The sequence below is a fragment of the Hemitrygon akajei genome, chromosome 18 (genome assembly GCF_048418815.1).
Source record: "Hemitrygon akajei chromosome 18, sHemAka1.3, whole genome shotgun sequence".
Classification (NCBI taxonomy): domain Eukaryota; kingdom Metazoa; phylum Chordata; class Chondrichthyes; order Myliobatiformes; family Dasyatidae; genus Hemitrygon; species Hemitrygon akajei.
The window spans coordinates 31,188,993-31,207,364 of NC_133141.1; the positions used below are offsets into that span (position 1 = coordinate 31,188,993).

The window sequence follows — 18,372 nt, forward strand, 5'->3', positions numbered from 1 at the left end:
AGTTTTCAGTTCGAGTGGACCATAGAATATAAAAGCAAGGGTGTAATGCTGAGGCTTTATAAAGCATTGGTCAGACTGCATTTGGAATATCCTGAGCAATTTTGGGCCCCATATCTAAGGAAGGATGTGCTGACATTGGAGAGGATCCAGAGACGGTTCAGAGAATGAGCCTGAGAATGGAAATGTTAATGCATGATAAGTGTCTGATGGCTCTGGGCCTGTACTCACTGGAGTTTAAAAGAATGATAGGAGATCTCATTGAAACCTATCAAATATTGCAAGGCCTATACAGAGTGGATGTGGAGAGGACGTTTCCTGCAGTGGGGTTGTCTCAGACCAGAGGGCACAACCTCTGAGGGATATTCATTTAGAACAGAGAAAAGGAAGAATTTCTTTTGCCAGAGGGTAGTGAATCTGTGGAATTCATTGCCATAGATGGTTGTGGAGGTCAACTCATTGGGTATATTTAAAGTGAGTTTGGTAGATTCTTTATTAGTCAGGGCATCAACGTTTACAGAGAGAAGACAGGAGAATGGGATTGAGAGGGATAATAAATCAGCCATGATGGAATGGTGGAGCAGACTCGATGGGCTAAGCCTGTTTGAAATATTTCTCAGAGGATTCTGAAGCAACCGACTCTCACTGCCATTGTTCTAGATCAACACCTCTCACCATATCCACACAAATCGACTGATTACTCCTTGGGGTGTAGGAGACTGGGGGGGGGGGGTGATCTTAAGGAACTGTATAAAACCATGAGAGGCACAGATGAGGTGAATGTGCAATCTTTTCCCCAGGGTTGGGAAATCAAGAACTGGAGCGCACAGAATTAAGAGGGGAGAGGTTTAATAGGAACCTGAAGGGCAGAGGATGGCCCAGGCTTGGCCTATATCCCTCTAATCTTTCCTATCCATGTATCTGTCCAAACTTACACTACAGCACTGGACAGGCCATTCAGACTATGACATTGTGTTGATCTCGATGCCAATTTATCCTAAATGCCCTCCTCCGGTGTATCATCTACAGTACCCCCTCCATTCCATTCATATATCGAACAGCCTGTTAAACTCCACCAAACTGCCTGCTTCCACTACCATCCCTGGTAACCCATAACCCACCCACCAGTCTGCATCTCCCGTGGTCTTTAAATCTCCCCCCCACCCCCCGCGCCCCCAACCTTAAAAGCATGTCCTCTGGTGTCTGACATTTTAACCTGTGGAAAAGATTATCTCTCTCTACTCTATCTCTGCCCCTCATAATTTTAAGAACCTCGATCGGATCTCCCCTCAGCCTCCACCACTCCAGAGAAAACAACCCAAGTTTGTCCAGCCTCTCCTTCTAGCTCATGCCCTCTAATCCTGGTGAACCTCTTCTGCGTCCTTCCTATAACGGGATGAGCAGAGTTGCATACAATATTCTAAACGCAGTCTGACTAAAGTTTTGTACAGTTGCAGCATGAGTTCCTGATTCTCAATTCTCATACTCAACATCCCCTACCAATGAAGGTAAACAAGCCATTTGCCCTCTTTACCACCTTATCCACTTATTCACTTGCAGTGAACTACGGGACTGGACACCAAGATCCCTCTACTTTGTACCTCAATGTTCTCTCCTTTCATCTGACCTCCCTAATGCCTTTTAAACGTAATTGTACCCACCTCTACCATATACTCAGCACTCCCTGTGAAGAAGTTGCCCCTCAAGTCCCCTTTTGCATCTCACCCCTTTCTCCTTAACCCCATGCCCCCTAGGTTTTAGTTCCCCCCACCGTGTGTCAGAAGGTGGACAAGAGGTTTACTCAGAGGGTGATCCATATATGGAACAAGCTGCCGGAGGAAGTGGTTGAGGCAGGTACATTAACAACGTTTAAAAGGGACTTGGCCAGGTACACGGACAGGAAAGGTTTAAAGGGCCAATAGGACCAGCTTAGGTAGAAATCTTATAAGACAAAGAACAACACAGCATGGATACAAACCTTCAGCCAAACTGGTCTGTGAACGGTGCCCAGGCAGCTCGTCCCAATTCCCTGCATTTCACCCATTGCTCTCCAAGCTCAGCCCCTTCGTGTACCTGTCCAAATGCGTCTTGAATCTTGTACCTGCTTCAACCACTTCCTCTGGCAACTCATTCCATATACTCATCACCCTTTGTGTGAAAAATCTGCCCCCTCAAGCCCCATTTAAATGTCACTTCTCACCTTAAATCTCTGCCTCTTAGGTTTGGACTCCCCTAAATGATTGTTGCCATCCACATTATCCGTGTCTCTCATAATTTTAAATATTTCGTTAAGATTGGCAGAGAATGGATGTGTAGGGAGTGGTGGAATAGATACTGTACAGGCAAAAGGCATTCGTTTAGTTAGATGCTTGATTACTAGTTTAACTAATTGTGGGCTGCGGGCCTGTTCCTGTGCTGACCGGCTTGATGTTCTACATCCTCACCATCCTGCTGCTTGTACTGGTGAAACAGCACGACGTCGGTAGCATGGTTGAGCCCAGAGGTGAGGGTCTGTGCCCGGTCCCGACCAAACTTGTGCACCTTGAAGATACGGTTGTTGATGTAAGTCACACCGTAGATGTAGTCCTCGAAGATGTCAATGCTGAACGGGTGGCTCAGACCTGTGGGGTGGGGGGGGGGGGGGGAGTGAGGTGGTGAGAGAAGGGAGGGAGAGAGGTAGTGAAAGATGGGGGAGTGTGGGACAGAGCAAGAGGAGTGTGTGGGAGTGAAGGAGAGAGAGTGAGAGTGAGGGCAGTTAGAGGAAGGGGAGTGAGGGATGGGTGAAGTGTGTCAAAGAGTGAGGAGGTGGGAAGTAGAAAATAAAGGGAGGGGAGAGGTGGGGAAGTGAGGCAGAGGAGTAAGGAAGAGTGTGGAAGGGGGAATGAGGGGAAGTGAGGAAGAGGTGGGGAGTGAGGGTGAGAGAGAGAGAGAGAGAGGACAGTTAGAGGAGGGGGAGTGCAAGATGGAAAGAAGGAGGATTGTGGGGGGTGAGTGAGGTGGGAAGGTGTTGAGGCAAGAGGGAGAGGAGAAGTGGGGAAGAGAGGGAATGGAGGTGGGAAGAGAGGGAATGGAGGTGGGAAGAGAGGGAATGGAGGTGGGAAGAGAGGGAATGGAGGTGGGGAGAGAGGGAATGGAGGTGGGGAGAGAGGGAAGAGAGGGAGGGAGTGAGGGATGAGAGGTGTTGGGGAGTGAGGAGGGGCAGAGGTACATCAGTGAAGGTGGGAAGAGGTGAGGAGTGAAAAGAGACAAGAAGTGGGAATTGAAGGAGGGCAGGAAGGAGGGGAGAGAGGAGGTGGGAGCAAACACACAGAGTTAAGTGAGTAGAAGAGTGATGTTGAGAAAGAGGAAAAAGAAAAAGAGGGGAGAGAGGAGCAGGGATAAAGTTTGAGAGGGATAGGGTGAGAGTGAAAGGTAGAAAGAAAGAGGCAAAGGGAAAGAGTGAAAAAGAAAGAGAGACAGAGGGAGGGACTGAGAAGGGGGACAGAAAGTGAGAGACGGAGTGGAAGAAAGAGGGTGAAAAAGGGAGGGAGATAGATAAGATATAGATAAAGAGATAGAGAGAGGAAGAAAAGGAGGGAGCAGAGGGAGAGACAGACTGACATGGTGCAGCACCACCCTACCTTGCTTGCTGTCGATGGCCACCACTGGGTCACTTCCGTCGAGGCGCACGCTGCCAATGACTGAGAGCTTAGCATCAGCCCAGTACAGCCGCTGGTTGAAGAAATCAACAGCCAGTCCTGAAACCCGGAACATGAGCAGCATGAGGATGGGGCACAGATTTCACCTCCCTGAACACTCCCACTTGTGTCGACCACCATTCCCCCTTGACCACCTTTTTCTCAATACTCTCTCTCACAGCTCCTCCCTCAGCACAGTGTTCCCTCCTCACCACCCCTCCTGCAGCGCAGCACTCCCACCTCACCACCCCTTGAAGCTGAGGAACACAATTAAACTTTCTCCCCGCATTTGATCTGTATAAGAATAAGATGGCTCTTCGGCCCATCTGACCTAAGCTGACCATGATGCCTATTTAAGCCAGTCCAATTTGCCCATGTTTGGCCCATATCCCTCTAAACCTTCTTATCCATGTATCTGTCCAAGTGTGTATTCAATGGCATTAATGTACTTGCCTCTGATGGGAAAAATACTTACCTGTGCCCCTCATGGTTTTATAAACCTCCATCAAGTCACCCCTTAGCCTCCTTCGCTCCAGGGAAAACAGTCCCAGCCTGTCCAGTCTATACTCAAGCCCTCCAGTCCCAGTAATGTCCTAGTGAATCTTTTCCGTACCCACCCCAGCCTAGTGACATTCTCCTGATAGTTGGGTGACCAGAAATGCATGTAATACTCCAAGTGCGGCTGTGCCAACATCTTGTACAGCTGTAAAGCAACAGTTCAACTCCTCTTCTAATGAAGGCAAACATGCCAAATACCTTCCTGACCACTCATCTACGTACCTGACCCACTATGACAACACTCGCTAGGGCCCCACAATTCACTATGATGTCCTACCCTGGTTTAACTTACAGAACTGCAAACACTTGTCAGATTTCACTTGCCCCTACTATTCCTTGGCTCACTTCCCCAGTTGACCTAGATCAATGTGATATCCTTGGACAACTTTCTTTACTGTCCACCTGGCATTGGAGAAGGTCTAATAGCTCTGGGCCTCTACTCACTGGAGTTTAGAAGAATACTGAAAATACAGTGACCCTGGGGAGGATGTTTGCAATAGTGGTAGAGTCTAGGACCAGAGGGCACAGCCACAGAAAAAAGGATGTCCTTTCAGAACAATGATAAGGAAGAACTTCCTTAGCCAGTGGGTGGTCAGGTCATTGGGATCTCGATTAGTAAGGGTGTCAAAGGTTACAGGAAAATAGGGTTGAGAGGGAAAATAAATCAGCCATGACTGAATGGCTGAGAAGACTCAATGGGTCAATGGCCTAATTTACTCCTATGACTCATGGTCACCACAGAGTTTTGGTGTCACCCTCAAATTCATGAACCACTGCCAATGAAGTTCTCACTAAATCACTGATAACAGATTTTTAAAAAACAGCGGTCCCAGCACTGGTCTCTTCGGTACATGACTGGTCACAGACCTCTGGACTCAGAAACAAACACCATCCTCCCACCCCATCGCTCTCTGACTCCATCACAAGGTCAATTTTGTATCCTGCTGATCGATCACTCAGCAGTGGAGCATGGTTACCTACCTGTGGGCCACTGTAGGCTGTTCTCCACAAGAGTCCGCCTCAGGGTTCCGTCCATCGATGCCTTCTCGATCTTAGGGTGATTACCCCAATCTGACCAGTACATAGTGCTGCAGAAGATACGGCACATATCAAATTAAAGGCACCTTCAGCGGAGCAATCAAAAGGTCAGTCATAAGTCTCAGTGGGGGAGAATCTCTCACCGGGAGCACCCTGCACAGCTCTTGTCTCCGTGTACCTGGGTCAGACCCACAACAGCACCGAGCACAGTTCCTGTCTCCCTATCCCCGGGTCAGACCCACACCGGGAGCACTGTGTACAAGAGCAAGGAAATCCTCTTGCATTTGTACAGAGCCCTGATGAGACCACACCTGGAGTATTGTGTACAGTTTTGGTCTCCAGGGTTAAGGAAGGACATCCTGGCTGTAGAGGAAGTGCAGCGTAGATTCACGAGGTTAATTCCTGGGATGTCTGGACTGTCTTACGCAGAGAGGTTAGAGAGACTGGGCTTGTACACGCTGGAATTAAGGAGATTGAGAGAGGATCTGATTGAAACATATAAGATTATTAAGGGATTGGACAAGATAGAGGCAGGAAATATGTTCCAGATGCTGGGAGAGTCCAGTACCAGAGGGCATGGTTTGAGAATAAGGGGTAGGTCATTTAGGACAGAGTTAAGGAAAAACGTCTTCTCCCAGAGAGTTGTGGGGGTCTGGAATGCACTGCCTCAGAAGGTAGTGGAGGCTAATTCTCTGGATGCTTTCAAGAAGGAGCTAGATAGGTATCTTATGGATAGGGGAATCAAGGGATATGGGGACAAGGCAGGAACTAGGTATTGATAGTAGATGATCAGCCATGATCTCAAAATGGCGGTGCAGGCTCGAAGGGCCGAATGGTCTACTTCTGCACCTATTGTCTATTGTCTATTATCCCTGGGTCAGACCCACATCGGAAGCACCGTGCACAGTTCCCGTCTCCCTATCCCTGGATCAGACCCACACCGGGAGCACCGTGCACAGTTCCCATCTCCCTATCCCTGGGTCAGACCCACACCGGGAGCACCATGCACGGTTCCCGTCTCCCTATCCCTGGATCAGACCCACACCGGGAGCACCGTGCACAGTTCCCATCTCCCTATCCCTGGGTCAGACCCACATCGGGAGCACCGTGCACAGTTCCCATCTCCCTATCCCTGAGTCAGACCCACATCGGGGGCACCGTGCACAGTTCCCGTCTCCCTATCTGATGTTATGTGCATGTGATGCTACTGACTGCCTCTCCCTACTCCCACCTGCCACATTTGGCTCATAAGGCATAGTAGCAGAATTAAGCCATTTGGCTCATTGAGTCTGCTCTGCCATTTCAAAATGGCTGATTCATTTTTCTCTCAGCCCCAATCTCTTGCCTTCTCCCCATAACCATTCATGCCCTGACTAATCAAGAATCTATCTGTCTTAAATATACCATGACTTGGTCTCCACACCCGCCTGTGGCAATGAATTCCACAGATCCTGACCACTCACTGGCTAAAGAAATTCCTCCTCATCTCTGTTCTAAATGGACGTCCCTCTATTCTGAGGCTGTGTCCTCTGGTCTTAGACTCCTTCACTGTAAGAAACATCCTCTCCACGTCGACTCTATCTCGGCCTTTTAACATTCGGTGGGTTTCAATGAGATCATCCCTCATTTTTCTGAATTCCAGCAAGTACATGCCCAGAGCAATTAATTAGTCCTTGTATGATAACGCTTTCATTCCCAGAATGATTCTTGTGAACCTTCTCTGAACCCTCTTCAATGTCAGCACATTGTTTCTTAGATAAAGGGCCCAAAACTGCTCACAATACTCCAAATGAAGCCTTATCAGTGCCTTATATCCTGCATGAGGACTCCCGAGTCCCTTTGTACATCTGATTTTTGAATTTACTCCCCATTTAGAAAATAGTCTATACTTTTATTCCTTCTACCAAAGTGCATGACAACACACTTCATGACACTGTATTTCATGTCCTATTTCTTTGCCCATTCTCCTAATCTAAGACCCTCTGCTGCCTCCCTGCTTCCTCAATACTACCTACCCCTCCACCTATCTTCATATCAGCCACAAAGCCATCGATTCTGTCATCCAATTTATTGGCATACAAAGTAAAGAGAAGAGGTCCCAACACAGACCCCTGTGGAACACCACTACTCACTGGCAGGCAACCAGAAAAGGCCCCCTTTATTCCCACTCTTTGCCTCCAGCCGATCAACCAATGCTCTAGCCATGCTAGTAGCTTTCCTGTAATAGTTTGTTAAGCAGCCTTATGTGTGGCACCTTGCCAAAGGCCTTCTGAAAATCCAAGCAACTTTGAGGAAAGCATGCTGACTACAGTCTATTTTATCATGTGCCTCCAAGTACCCCAGAACCACATCCTTAACAATCAACTCCAACATCTTCCCAATCACTGAGGTCAGACTAACTGGTCCATAATTTCCTTTCTTCTGCCTCTCTCCCTTCTTTAAGAGTGAAGTGACATTTGAAACTTTCCAGTCCACCAGAACCATGCCAGAATCTATTGATTCTTGAAAGATCATTACTAATGCTGCCACAAGCTCTTAAGGCACCTCTTTCAGAACCCTATTGTGTAGAACTTCTGGTTTAGGTGACATATCTATCTTCAGATCTTTCAGTTTCCCAAGCACCTTCTCCCTATTAATGGCAAGTTAACTCACTTCCACCCTGACATTCTTGAACTTCAACCATACTGCTAGTGCCTTCCACAGTGAAGACTGATGCAAAATACTTATTCAGTTCATTCACCATTTTTTGGCCTCCCATTACAATCTCTCCAGCATCATTTCCAGCAGTCTGAATCTACACTCACCTCTCTTTTGCTCTTTATACGGTGCCTATAAAAAGTATTCACCCCACCCCTTAGAAGCTTTCATGTTTTATTGTTTTACAACATTGAATCACAGTGGATTTAATTTGGCTTTTTTGACAATGAGCACAGAAAAGATTCATGTCAAAACAAATTGGTCAAAATATATTACAAATATTAAACACAAAATAATGAATTACATAATTACTCAACCCCCTCACATCAGTGTTTAGTAGGTGCAGCAATTATAGCCTTGAGTCTGTGTGGATGGGTCTCTATCAACTTTGCACATCTGGACACTGCAATTTTTCCCCATTCTTCTTTACAAAACTGCTCAAGCTTGGTCAGATTGCATGGGGATCATGAGTGAACAGCCACTTTCAAGTCCAGCCACAAATGTTCACAAACAAAAGAAAACCTGCAGATGCTGCAAATCCAAGCACCACGCACAAGATGCTGGAGGAACTCAGCAGGCCAGGCAGCATTTAGTCTGTTGGCCAAAAAACTTAATTTTGGTTTCATCAAACCATAGAATCTTCTAGCTGACTTCAGAGTCTCCCACATACCTTCCAGCAAACTCCAGCCGAAATTTCATGTGAGTTTTTTTCAACAGTGGCTTTCCCTTTACTACTCTCCCATAAAGCTGCGACTAGTGAAGCACCTGGGCAACAGTTATTGTATGCGCAGTCTCTCCCAATTCAGCCACTGAAGCTTGTAACTCCTCCAGAGTTGTCATAAGTCTCTTGGTGGGCTCCCTCACTCATCCCATTATTGCAGTTACTCAGTTTTTGATGACAGCCTGCTGTAGGTATATTTACAGCAGTGCCATATTCTTTCCGTTTCTTGATGATTAACTTAACATCAAGGGACATTCAGTGACTTGGAAATTTTCTTGTATCCATCTCCTGACTTGTGCTTTGCAATAACCTTTTCACAGAGTTGCTTGGGAGTGTTCTTTTGTCTTCATGGTGTAGTTTTTGCCAGGATGCTGACTCACCAGCAGTTGTACCTTCCAGATACAGGTGTAATTTTACTACAATCAATTAAAACACCTTGATTACACACAGTGATCTCCATTTAACTAATTATGTGATAAAGGGAGGGGAGTGAATACTTATGCAATTATTCTGTGTTTTATATTTGTAATTAATTTAGATCACTTTGTTGAGATATGCTTTCACTTTGCCTTTTTTCTGTTGATCAGAGTCAAAAAAGCCAAATTAAATCTACTATGATTCAATATTGTAAAACAATAAAAAATGAAAACTTCCAAGCGGGGTGAATACTTTTTATAGGCACTGTATATCTGAAGAAACTTTTGGTATCCACTTTAATATTATTGGCTAGCTTACCTTCTTATTCCATCTTTTCCTTCTTTAATGATATTTTTAGCTGCCTTCTGTTGGTTTTTAAAAGCTTCCCAATCCTCTAACTTTCCACTAATTTTTGCTCCATTATATGCCCTCTCCTTGGCATTTGTGTTGGCTTTGACTTCAGCCACAGTTGTGTCATCCTACCTTTAGAATACTACTTCTTCTTTGGGATGTGTACACCCTGTGCCTTCTGAATTCCTCCCAAAAACTCCAGCCATTGCTGTTCTGCTGTCATCCCTGCTAGTGTCCTCTTCCAATCCATCTTCTCCAGCTCCTGTCTCATGCCTCTGTAATTCCCTTTACTCCACTGTAATACTAATACATCTGACTGTAGCTTCTCCCTCCCAAATTGCAGGGTGATTCTATCATATTATGATCACTGACCCCGAAGAGTTCCTTTACCTTAAGCTCTCCGATCAATTTCAATTCATTGTACAACACCCAATCCAGAACATTTGATTCCCCAAGTGAGCTCAACCACGAGCTGCTCTAAAAAGCTGTCTTCTAGGTGTTTTACAAATACCCCTCTCTGTATCCAGCACCAATCTACCTGCATACTGAAATACCCCATGACTATCGTAACATTGCCCCTTTTACATGCCTTTTCTATCTCCTGTTCTAATTTGTATCCCACAATCTAGCTACTGTTCAGAGGCCTGTATATAACTCCCTTCAGGGTCTTTTTACTCTTGCAATTTCTTAGCTTTACCCAAAATGATTCTACACCTTCTGATCCTATGCCACCTCTTTCTAAGGATTTGATTTCATTTTTCACCAGCAGAGCCACCCCACCCCCCCCCTGCATACCTGCCTCTTCACCAATAGACAACCCCTTAAGAGAATGCACTTCCTCCACCCCTGTGAGTGGCACTCACCCCCGTAGTGGGTCCACAACCACAGCATGAGGCTCATCGATCATCCCGGAGATCAGCGTCTTGCGGTTTTCACCATGGATCTGGGCCACCTCGATGACATCTCGCCCAGAATCCGTCCAGTAGATGTTCTCTGCTACCCAGTCCACTGCGATGCCTCGGGGCATCTTCAGCCCAGGAATCTGGGGAGGAATGAGGGAGAGGGGGTGAGAATGAGAGTGCAGAGGAGTACAAGAGACAAAAGGGGATTGTCAGAATGAAGGGAGAGAGGGAAGGAGGAAATAAAGGGAGAGAAAGGGAAGAAAGGTGGTGGGGGAGGGGGAAGCAGAACATGGAGGGGGAGGGTGAGTAGGCAGATGTGTGAAAGTCTAGTGAAGTGAAAGAGAGGGAAGAGGGAATTAAGGGAGAGGGAATGGAGAAGGAAAGAAGGAATAAGGGAAGAGAGGGAAGGAGGTACAGGGAATGAGAGAGGCAAGAAGAACAAGGAAGTTGACCAGAGAGAAGGACGGTGGTGCTGAAGTTAAGTGCCATGAACAAAATGTCCTCCCACTTGCCGACCTCCATCAAGAGTCTGAGGTCGGAGGGTAATGCCTTTCACCCCCTTCTCCCCGTCTCTCTAGCTCACCTCCACCAGGAGAATGAGGCTGGTGGAAGCTCTCCTCTACGCCTCCTTATTCACACTGTCCTCCACATTCTCCCTCCCTCCATCTTCCCCCTCCCTCTACCAGGAGATTGTCAAGGGATCCTCTCCTCCCCCACTCTTCCTTTCCTCTTCCCCTCTCCCTTTTTTTTAAGCCTACCCATTGTCTCCCGTTTTACCCCCCTTCCCTCATCCTCTCTCTCCTCCGCCAGGAGACAAGGGTCGGAGGGAAGCTCCCGCCACACTCACATTGAGGTCTACCACGCCTGTGTCCAGCTGTCTACGGTTGCGGTTAGAAGCAGAAGTGGCAGACAGATCCCGGTATGAGATCTTGCCCGTGTGCCAGTTGGTCCAGTAGATGACATTAGCCTTGACATGGGCGTCCATAGCGTCTATCCGCACTGACTCGTCGCCCTGAAACGCCTGCTCGTAGGCTGAGTTGGGGTTGAATGGGTACAGGCTGCGGATCTCGTTGTCATCTGCAATGTACAGGATCTGCTGTTCCGAGCCTAGGGGGAGCATCAGTAAATTGGTTATTATTGTGGGAGGAAGTGCAGAAGCGTGAGTGATGGAGTGTGTGTGAGAGAGGGAGGGATGGAGTGAGGGGGAGAGAAGTGGAGTGAAAGATTGGGAAGGATGGATGGTGAGGGAGGAATGGGAGACAGTGATAGAGAGAGATGGAGTGATGACTGTGAAAGAGTGAAAGGCAATCAGGAGAGTGTGAGAAAGAGGGAGGGAGTGCGTGGGACAGTAAGGGAGTGCAGGTGTGTGAGAGACAGAGAGGGAGAAAATATGCAGCGTACATATTTATGTTTAACAGGCTTGTGAGTGGAGGAATCAGACTAATTGGTTTATTAAAGATTTGTTTTGTTTACACAAGAGTGGTGAGTGCCTGGAATGTGCTGCTGAAGGAAGACGTGGAATCAGAGACGATAGAGGCATTTCAGAGGCATTTAAAAGGACACATTAGAGCAGGGATTCCCAACTATATTTTATGCAAAGGAGCCCAAGTTGGGAACCCCTGTATTAGAGGGAAACATCTCAGGTTCTGGAGAAGGTATATTGCATGTTTAGCTTCACGAGGCGAGGTAGTGAATATACAAGTTGGTATATCGCAACTTCATGAAACACTGGTTGGACCGCACTGGGAGTATTGTCACCACACTGCAGGTGGGATTTGCACTGGAGAAAGTGCAGAGGAAATTCACCAGGATGCTATCTGGATTGGAGGATTTTAGTTATGGAGAGAGATTGGACAGCCTGGGTTTGTTTTCCCTGGTTATAAAGTCATAGAGCACTACAGCACAGAACAAAGCCCTTTAGCTTATCTAGTCAATGTCAGGCTCATCTTCTGCCGAGTCCCATCTACCTACTCTCAGACTCTATCTATCCATGTACCTATCTAAACTTCCCTTAAAAGTTATAATTGAACCTGCTTCTATCACTTCCACTGACAGCTCGTTCCACACTCACTCCACCCTCTGAGTGAAGATGTTCTCCAGATTTTAAAAAAATATTTCATCCATCTCACCTTAAACGAAAAGCAGGCAAGCGTTCACCTCTCATAATACCTCTATAAAATCTCCATTCATTTTCCTGTGCTCAAGGGAATAATGTCTTAATCCACTTCACTATCCCTGTTTTTTTTTGTAACTTATACTAATCTTCATGTCTTGAACTGTACTGTGGCCAGAAAAAAAAATCACAACATACAGTATGTCAGGATAGTAAACACAATCCTGATTCTGAAGGAGGCTGAGGGAATACCTATCAGAGGTTTCTAAGGTTATGAGAGGCATAAAAACATAGAAAACCTACAGCACATTACAGGCCCTTCGGCCCACAATGTTGTGCCGACTTATGATGTGAAATTAGTTGTTTTGCTGCAACAGTGCAGTGCAAAGATATAAAAATAGTATAAATTACAAAGTTAAATAAAAGGTCGTGTTCGTGGGTTCATGAACCATTCAGAAGTCTGAAGGCGGAGGGAAAGGAGCTGTTCTTGAAACACTGAGTGTGTGTCTTCAGGGATGGTGAGGGTCCTCAGTGATGGGCGCCACTGTCTTGAGACGCCCTCGACGGTGGGGAGGGTTGTTCCCATGATGTAGCTGGCTGAGTTTACAACCTTCTGTGATCCTGTGCATTGGAGCCTCCACACCAGGCGGTGATGCAACCAGTCTCCCCCGTACATCTGTATAAATTTGCTAAGAGTCTTTGGTGACATACCCAATCTTCTCAAACTCCTAACGAAGTACAGCACTGGTGTGCCTTCTTTGTGTTGGGCCCAGGATAGATCCTCAGAGATGTTGACACCCTGGAACTTGAAACTGCTCACTCTTTCCACTGCTGACCCTTGTTGAGGACAAACTACCTCATTATGACCTCGCATCTTATTGCCCACCTGCCCTGTACTTTCTCTGTAACTGTAACACTTTATTCTGCGTTCTGTTATTGCTTTACCTTGTTTTAAGTCGACGCACTGTGTGATGATCTGATCGGTAGGGACAGTATAGAAGACAAGCTTTTCACTGTATCCCAGTACATGTGACAATAATAAACCAATTCCAATTCTCTAGGTGAATGGAGAGGAAAGGTGGAGATGAAGGAGAGGGAGGAGGTTACCTTCTGCTTTACAGGTGTGGTTGTGTCCCTTCACGTAGTTCTTCGAACAGGTGCACATGTAAGAGCCCTTGGTATTGTTGCAGTACTGGGAACACACTCCGAACTGCAGGCACTCGTTGTTATCTTGAGGAGTGAATTCAAACCACAAAAGGAAAAAAAGAAAACTGAGGTCAGTAGCGCTAAGGTCGTCCACCTCCCAGCCTGCAGTGGGAGGCCCTAAAGTGAACATGGTTTTGCTCAATTAACCAGCCCACAATCTCCCATTGAGACCCCTGTCCCCACGGTGTCCCCAACACTGCCACACACAAACATGGTCTAAGATGCTTTTCTTTTAGGAGGGAGCGCCACATTGTGGGTGGGGTGATGAGGAGGGGCACTGAGCAGGGAGTGGCAAGGGGTTGCCATGCTGTGGAAGGGGCAGAGGAGAAAGTGCCACACTGCAGGAGAGGTAGTAACCATACAACATAGGAGAATTAGGCCATTCAGCCTATTGAGTCTGCCCCCCCCCCCCCCATTCCATCAAGGCTGATTTATTATCCCTCTCAACCCCATTCTCCTGCTTTTTCCCGGTAAACTTTGATGCCCTTACTAATAAAGAATCTATCAACCTCTGCTTTAAATATAACACAGTTGTCTGTGGCAATGAATTCCACAGATACACCACCTTCTGGCTAAAGAAATTCCTCCTCATCTCTGTTCTAAAGGGATGCCCTTTTACTCAGAGGCTGTGCCCTCTGGTCCTAGAATCCCCCACTACTGGAAATATCCTTCTCCATGTTCACTTTATCTAGATGCTTCAATATTTGATAGTTTTCAATGAGATCACCCCTCATTTTCCTACACTCCAGTGAGTACAAGCCCAGAACCATCTAATGCCTTTCATTCCCAGGATATTCACAAACCCCCTCTGGACCCTCTCAATGCCAACACATCCTTTCTTAGATATTGGGCCCAAAACTGCTCACAATACTTTCTGATTATTCTCCCAGCTTAGAAAATAGTCATTTTTTTCATTTCTACCAAAGTGCATGACTGTACACTTCCAGATCACTGTATTCCATCTGCCACTTCTTTACCCACTTTACTCATTAAGCCCTTCTTCAGACTCCCTGCTTCCTCAACTCTACATGTCCTTCCACTTATCTTCGTATCACCCACAAACTTGGCCAAAAAGCCATCAATTCCATCAACAAGTCACTGATATACATTCAGTGGGCCACTTTATCAGGTATAGGAGTGTAAACGATAGAGACCACAGGAATGGCCATTTGTGGTTTTCAGCTGCTGTAGCCCCTCACTTCAAGGTTCGATGTGTTGTGCAGTCAGAGATGCTCCTCTCCACACCACTGTTGTATCGTGTGGCTATTTGAGTTACTGTTACCTTCTTGTCAACTTGAATCAGTCTGACTATTCTCCTGACCTCTCTCATTAACATTTTCACCCACAGAACTGCCCCTCACTAGATGCTTTTTGTATATCATACCATCCTCTGTAAACACTACAGACAGTTGGTGCATGAAAATCCCAGGAGATCAGCAGTTTCCAGGATACTCAAACCACCCTGCCTGACATTCTGATGTTTGGTTTTAACTACTGAATCTCTTCACCATACTTGCAAGCTTTTATGCACTGAGTTGTTACCACATGATTGGCTGATTAGACATTTGTATTAATGAGCAGGTGTACCTAATAAGGTGGCTACCGAGCGTATAACGTGAAAAAGAAGCATTCCCAACACCGACCCCTGCGGAATATAGCTAGTCATCGACAGCCAACCAGAAAAGGCCCCCTGTATTCCCGCTCTTTGCCAGTCAGCCAAGCTTCTATCCATGCTAGTATCTTTCCTGTAATACCCTGTGCTCTTGTTAAGCAGCCTCATGAGTGGGCATCTTGTCAAAGACCTTCTGAAAATACAACTGAACAATATCCACTGACTCTCCTTTGTCTATTCTGTCTGTTATTTCCTCAAAGAATTCCAATGGATTTATCAGGCTAGATTTCCCTTTAAGGAAATCATGCTGACTTCCGCCTATTTTATCATGTTTTTTCCAAGTACTCCGAAACCTCATGCTTAATAGTGGATTCCAACATCTTGCCAACCACTTAAGTCATATAACTACTTACTGGCCTATAATTGCTTGTCTTTTGCTTCTCTCCCTTCTTGAAGAGTGGAGTGACATTTGCAATTTTCCAGTCCTCCAGAACCATTTCAGAAACTGTGATTCTGAAATATTACTAATGCCTCCACTATCTCTTCAGCTACTTCCTTCAGAACCCTGGGGTGTAGTCATCTGATGGTTTAGGTGACTTTTCTACTCTCAGACTTTAGATTCCCAAGCACCTTCTCCTTAGTAATAGCAACTACACTCACCTCTGCCCCGACACTCTTGTCAGAGGATGCACCCTGCTGTGGGAGGGGTGGTAAGGAGGGAGCATCACACTGTGAGAGGAGTGTTGCACTATGGGAGGGAGTGCTGTGCTGCACGGGAGGTGAGGAGGGAGTGCCACACACTGTGGGAGGCATGGTAAGGAGGACGCACGGTGGGATGAGCGATGGGGAGGGAGTGGGGTGGGGATTGAGCGAGTGTTACGCTGTGAAAGGACGTGTTGTGCTGCGGTAGGGGTGGTGAGGGAGAGATCGCTGTGGGAGGATAGCTGCAGTCACTGTAGGAGTTTTTTCATGTTCTGGGCTTGCCCTGTGTGCTGTCGTCACTGATGGCAGTGCATACTGGTGGCATTCCCCAGCCAGCTTCCAAAGGAAATAAACTTAATTCGTGATTTTAAAAAAACAGAATATTCAAAGAAAGAAACAGAAACTCAATATTGCAATGAATAGTATCTTTAAAGAAAAGCACAAACAAATTAAAAAAGAACCTCCTGTGTCAACAGATAAACTTTGTCAATTGCTGGTCACCAAACTGTTAGGTTGAGAACTCAGATGGCGGTGAGTGGCTACCACCCATATTAACGCATCATTATTGACATATCCCTGCCACTATGTGCAGTTCACGTCTGATATATCTATTAATATCCTGGGGCCATCCCTCAACACTGTTAACAAAAGAGGGGACCACATGAGATTATGCTGATGTTGGAAATTCAAGAGCTGCAAGGTAAAGTTGCAGCGGGTTGGATTGTGCATAGTGCAAGCAAGATTTGAAAACACAAACAAGTTTAGTTGGGAACCTCTGGATTGTGAGTAGTGGGAGCGGGATTTGAAAACAAAATGTTAACGGGTTCAGTCAGGACATTTTGCGTGCCACAGATCGCAAGGAACCTTTGGATTGCAAGTAGTGGGAGAGAGATTTTAAAAATAGTGAATGGGTTCAGCCAGGGCATTCTATGTACCACAGATCGCTAGGATTGTTCATAGCTGGAGTGAGATTTGTAACAAAGCAAATAGGTTCAGTTGGGATATTCTGTGTGCCACAGATTGCTAGTGCCATCGCCAGTAAACTGGACTCTGAAAACTCGCACTCATTCCTTTACTTTATTTTACTTACACACAAGGAGAACAGCATGGCCCCATCACCACACTGTTCTGAAGTCTGAACACAGAAAGGTGACTGTTAGCAGTTACAGATATAGACCATTTGGCAAACTGTGTATATTTAAATTCTTTACTTGCAAGATCAATTGTCATTCACAATAGCAATTTGCCTGGACGTTATTTTTAACCCTTGCCTTGCTGCAGCTTTCAAACTAGGAGCCATTGATTGTACGTAGCGTGAATGATATTTGAAAAAAGCAAGCAGGGGACAGCTGAGCACCAGAGACAGCGAGGAGCCATTGGATTGTGCATAGCGGGAGTGAGATTTGAAATAGAAGCGAGTGGGGTCAGTCGGACATTCTGCGTGGCAGATTGCTAGGGCCATCAATAATTAACTGGACTCTGCATTTGTTTCTCAACATATTTTATTTTACTTCAGGACAAGGAGAACAGCATGGCCCCTGTCACCCACACTGTTCTAAATTCTGAATATAAAAAGATGAGCAGTTGTTATGGATATTGACCATTTGGCAAACTGTACTTGTTTAAAACCTTTATTTGCAAGTTCAATCACCATTCACAATACCATCCTTGCCCGGACATTATTTTTAACCTTTGCTTTGTTGCAGCTTCCAAACAAGGAGCCATTGAATTGTGCACAGGTGGAATGAGATTTGGAAAAAGCTAATGGGGACAGTTGGAGCAGGGATTGCTAGGAGCCTTTAGGATGCGCGCATCAAGAATGAGATTTGAAAAAAAGCAAACGTGTTCAGCTGGGACATTTTGTGCACCACAGATCACTGGGAGATATTGGATTGTACGTAGCACAAGCAAGATTTGAAAAAAAAGCAAGTAGGTTCAGTCGGGACATTCTGCTCACCACAAATTACTACTGCCATCGCCGATTAACAGGACTCTGAAACCTGCGCTCATTCTCAACATACTTTATTTGCGCACAACAGCATGGCCCCTCACCACACTGTTTTGAATTCTGAACAAAGAAATGTCGTTTTAATATAGAATTGATGAGCAGTTACGGATATTGACCATTTGGTAAACTGTTTTTTTTTTAATTCCTTACCTGCAAGATCAATCACCAATCACAATACCATCCTTGCTTGGATGTTATTTTTAACCCTTGCCTTGCTGCAGCTTCCAAACTAGGAGCCTTTGGATTGTGCATAGCAGGAGTGAGATTTGAATAAAGTGAATGGTTTCAGTCGGACATTCTATGCACCACAGATACCAAGGAGTTGTCGGATTGTGCATAGCAGGGGTAAGATTTGAAGTAAAGTGAGTGGGTT

General features: G+C 46.0%; 1 protein-coding gene across 1 annotated transcript in view; it reads right to left on the reverse strand.

Moving 5' to 3' along the window:
- The window catches only part of LOC140741643 (low-density lipoprotein receptor-related protein 1-like), a 561,364-nt gene that overhangs the window by 320,633 nt on the left and 222,359 nt on the right, over positions 1-18,372 (reverse strand). Inside the window, 6 exon segments of the mRNA XM_073071927.1 lie at positions 2,442-2,618; positions 3,618-3,734; positions 5,214-5,320; positions 10,320-10,498; positions 11,206-11,465; positions 13,579-13,701. Of these exon segments, the coding sequence (XP_072928028.1) occupies positions 2,442-2,618; positions 3,618-3,734; positions 5,214-5,320; positions 10,320-10,498; positions 11,206-11,465; positions 13,579-13,701 (963 nt within the window).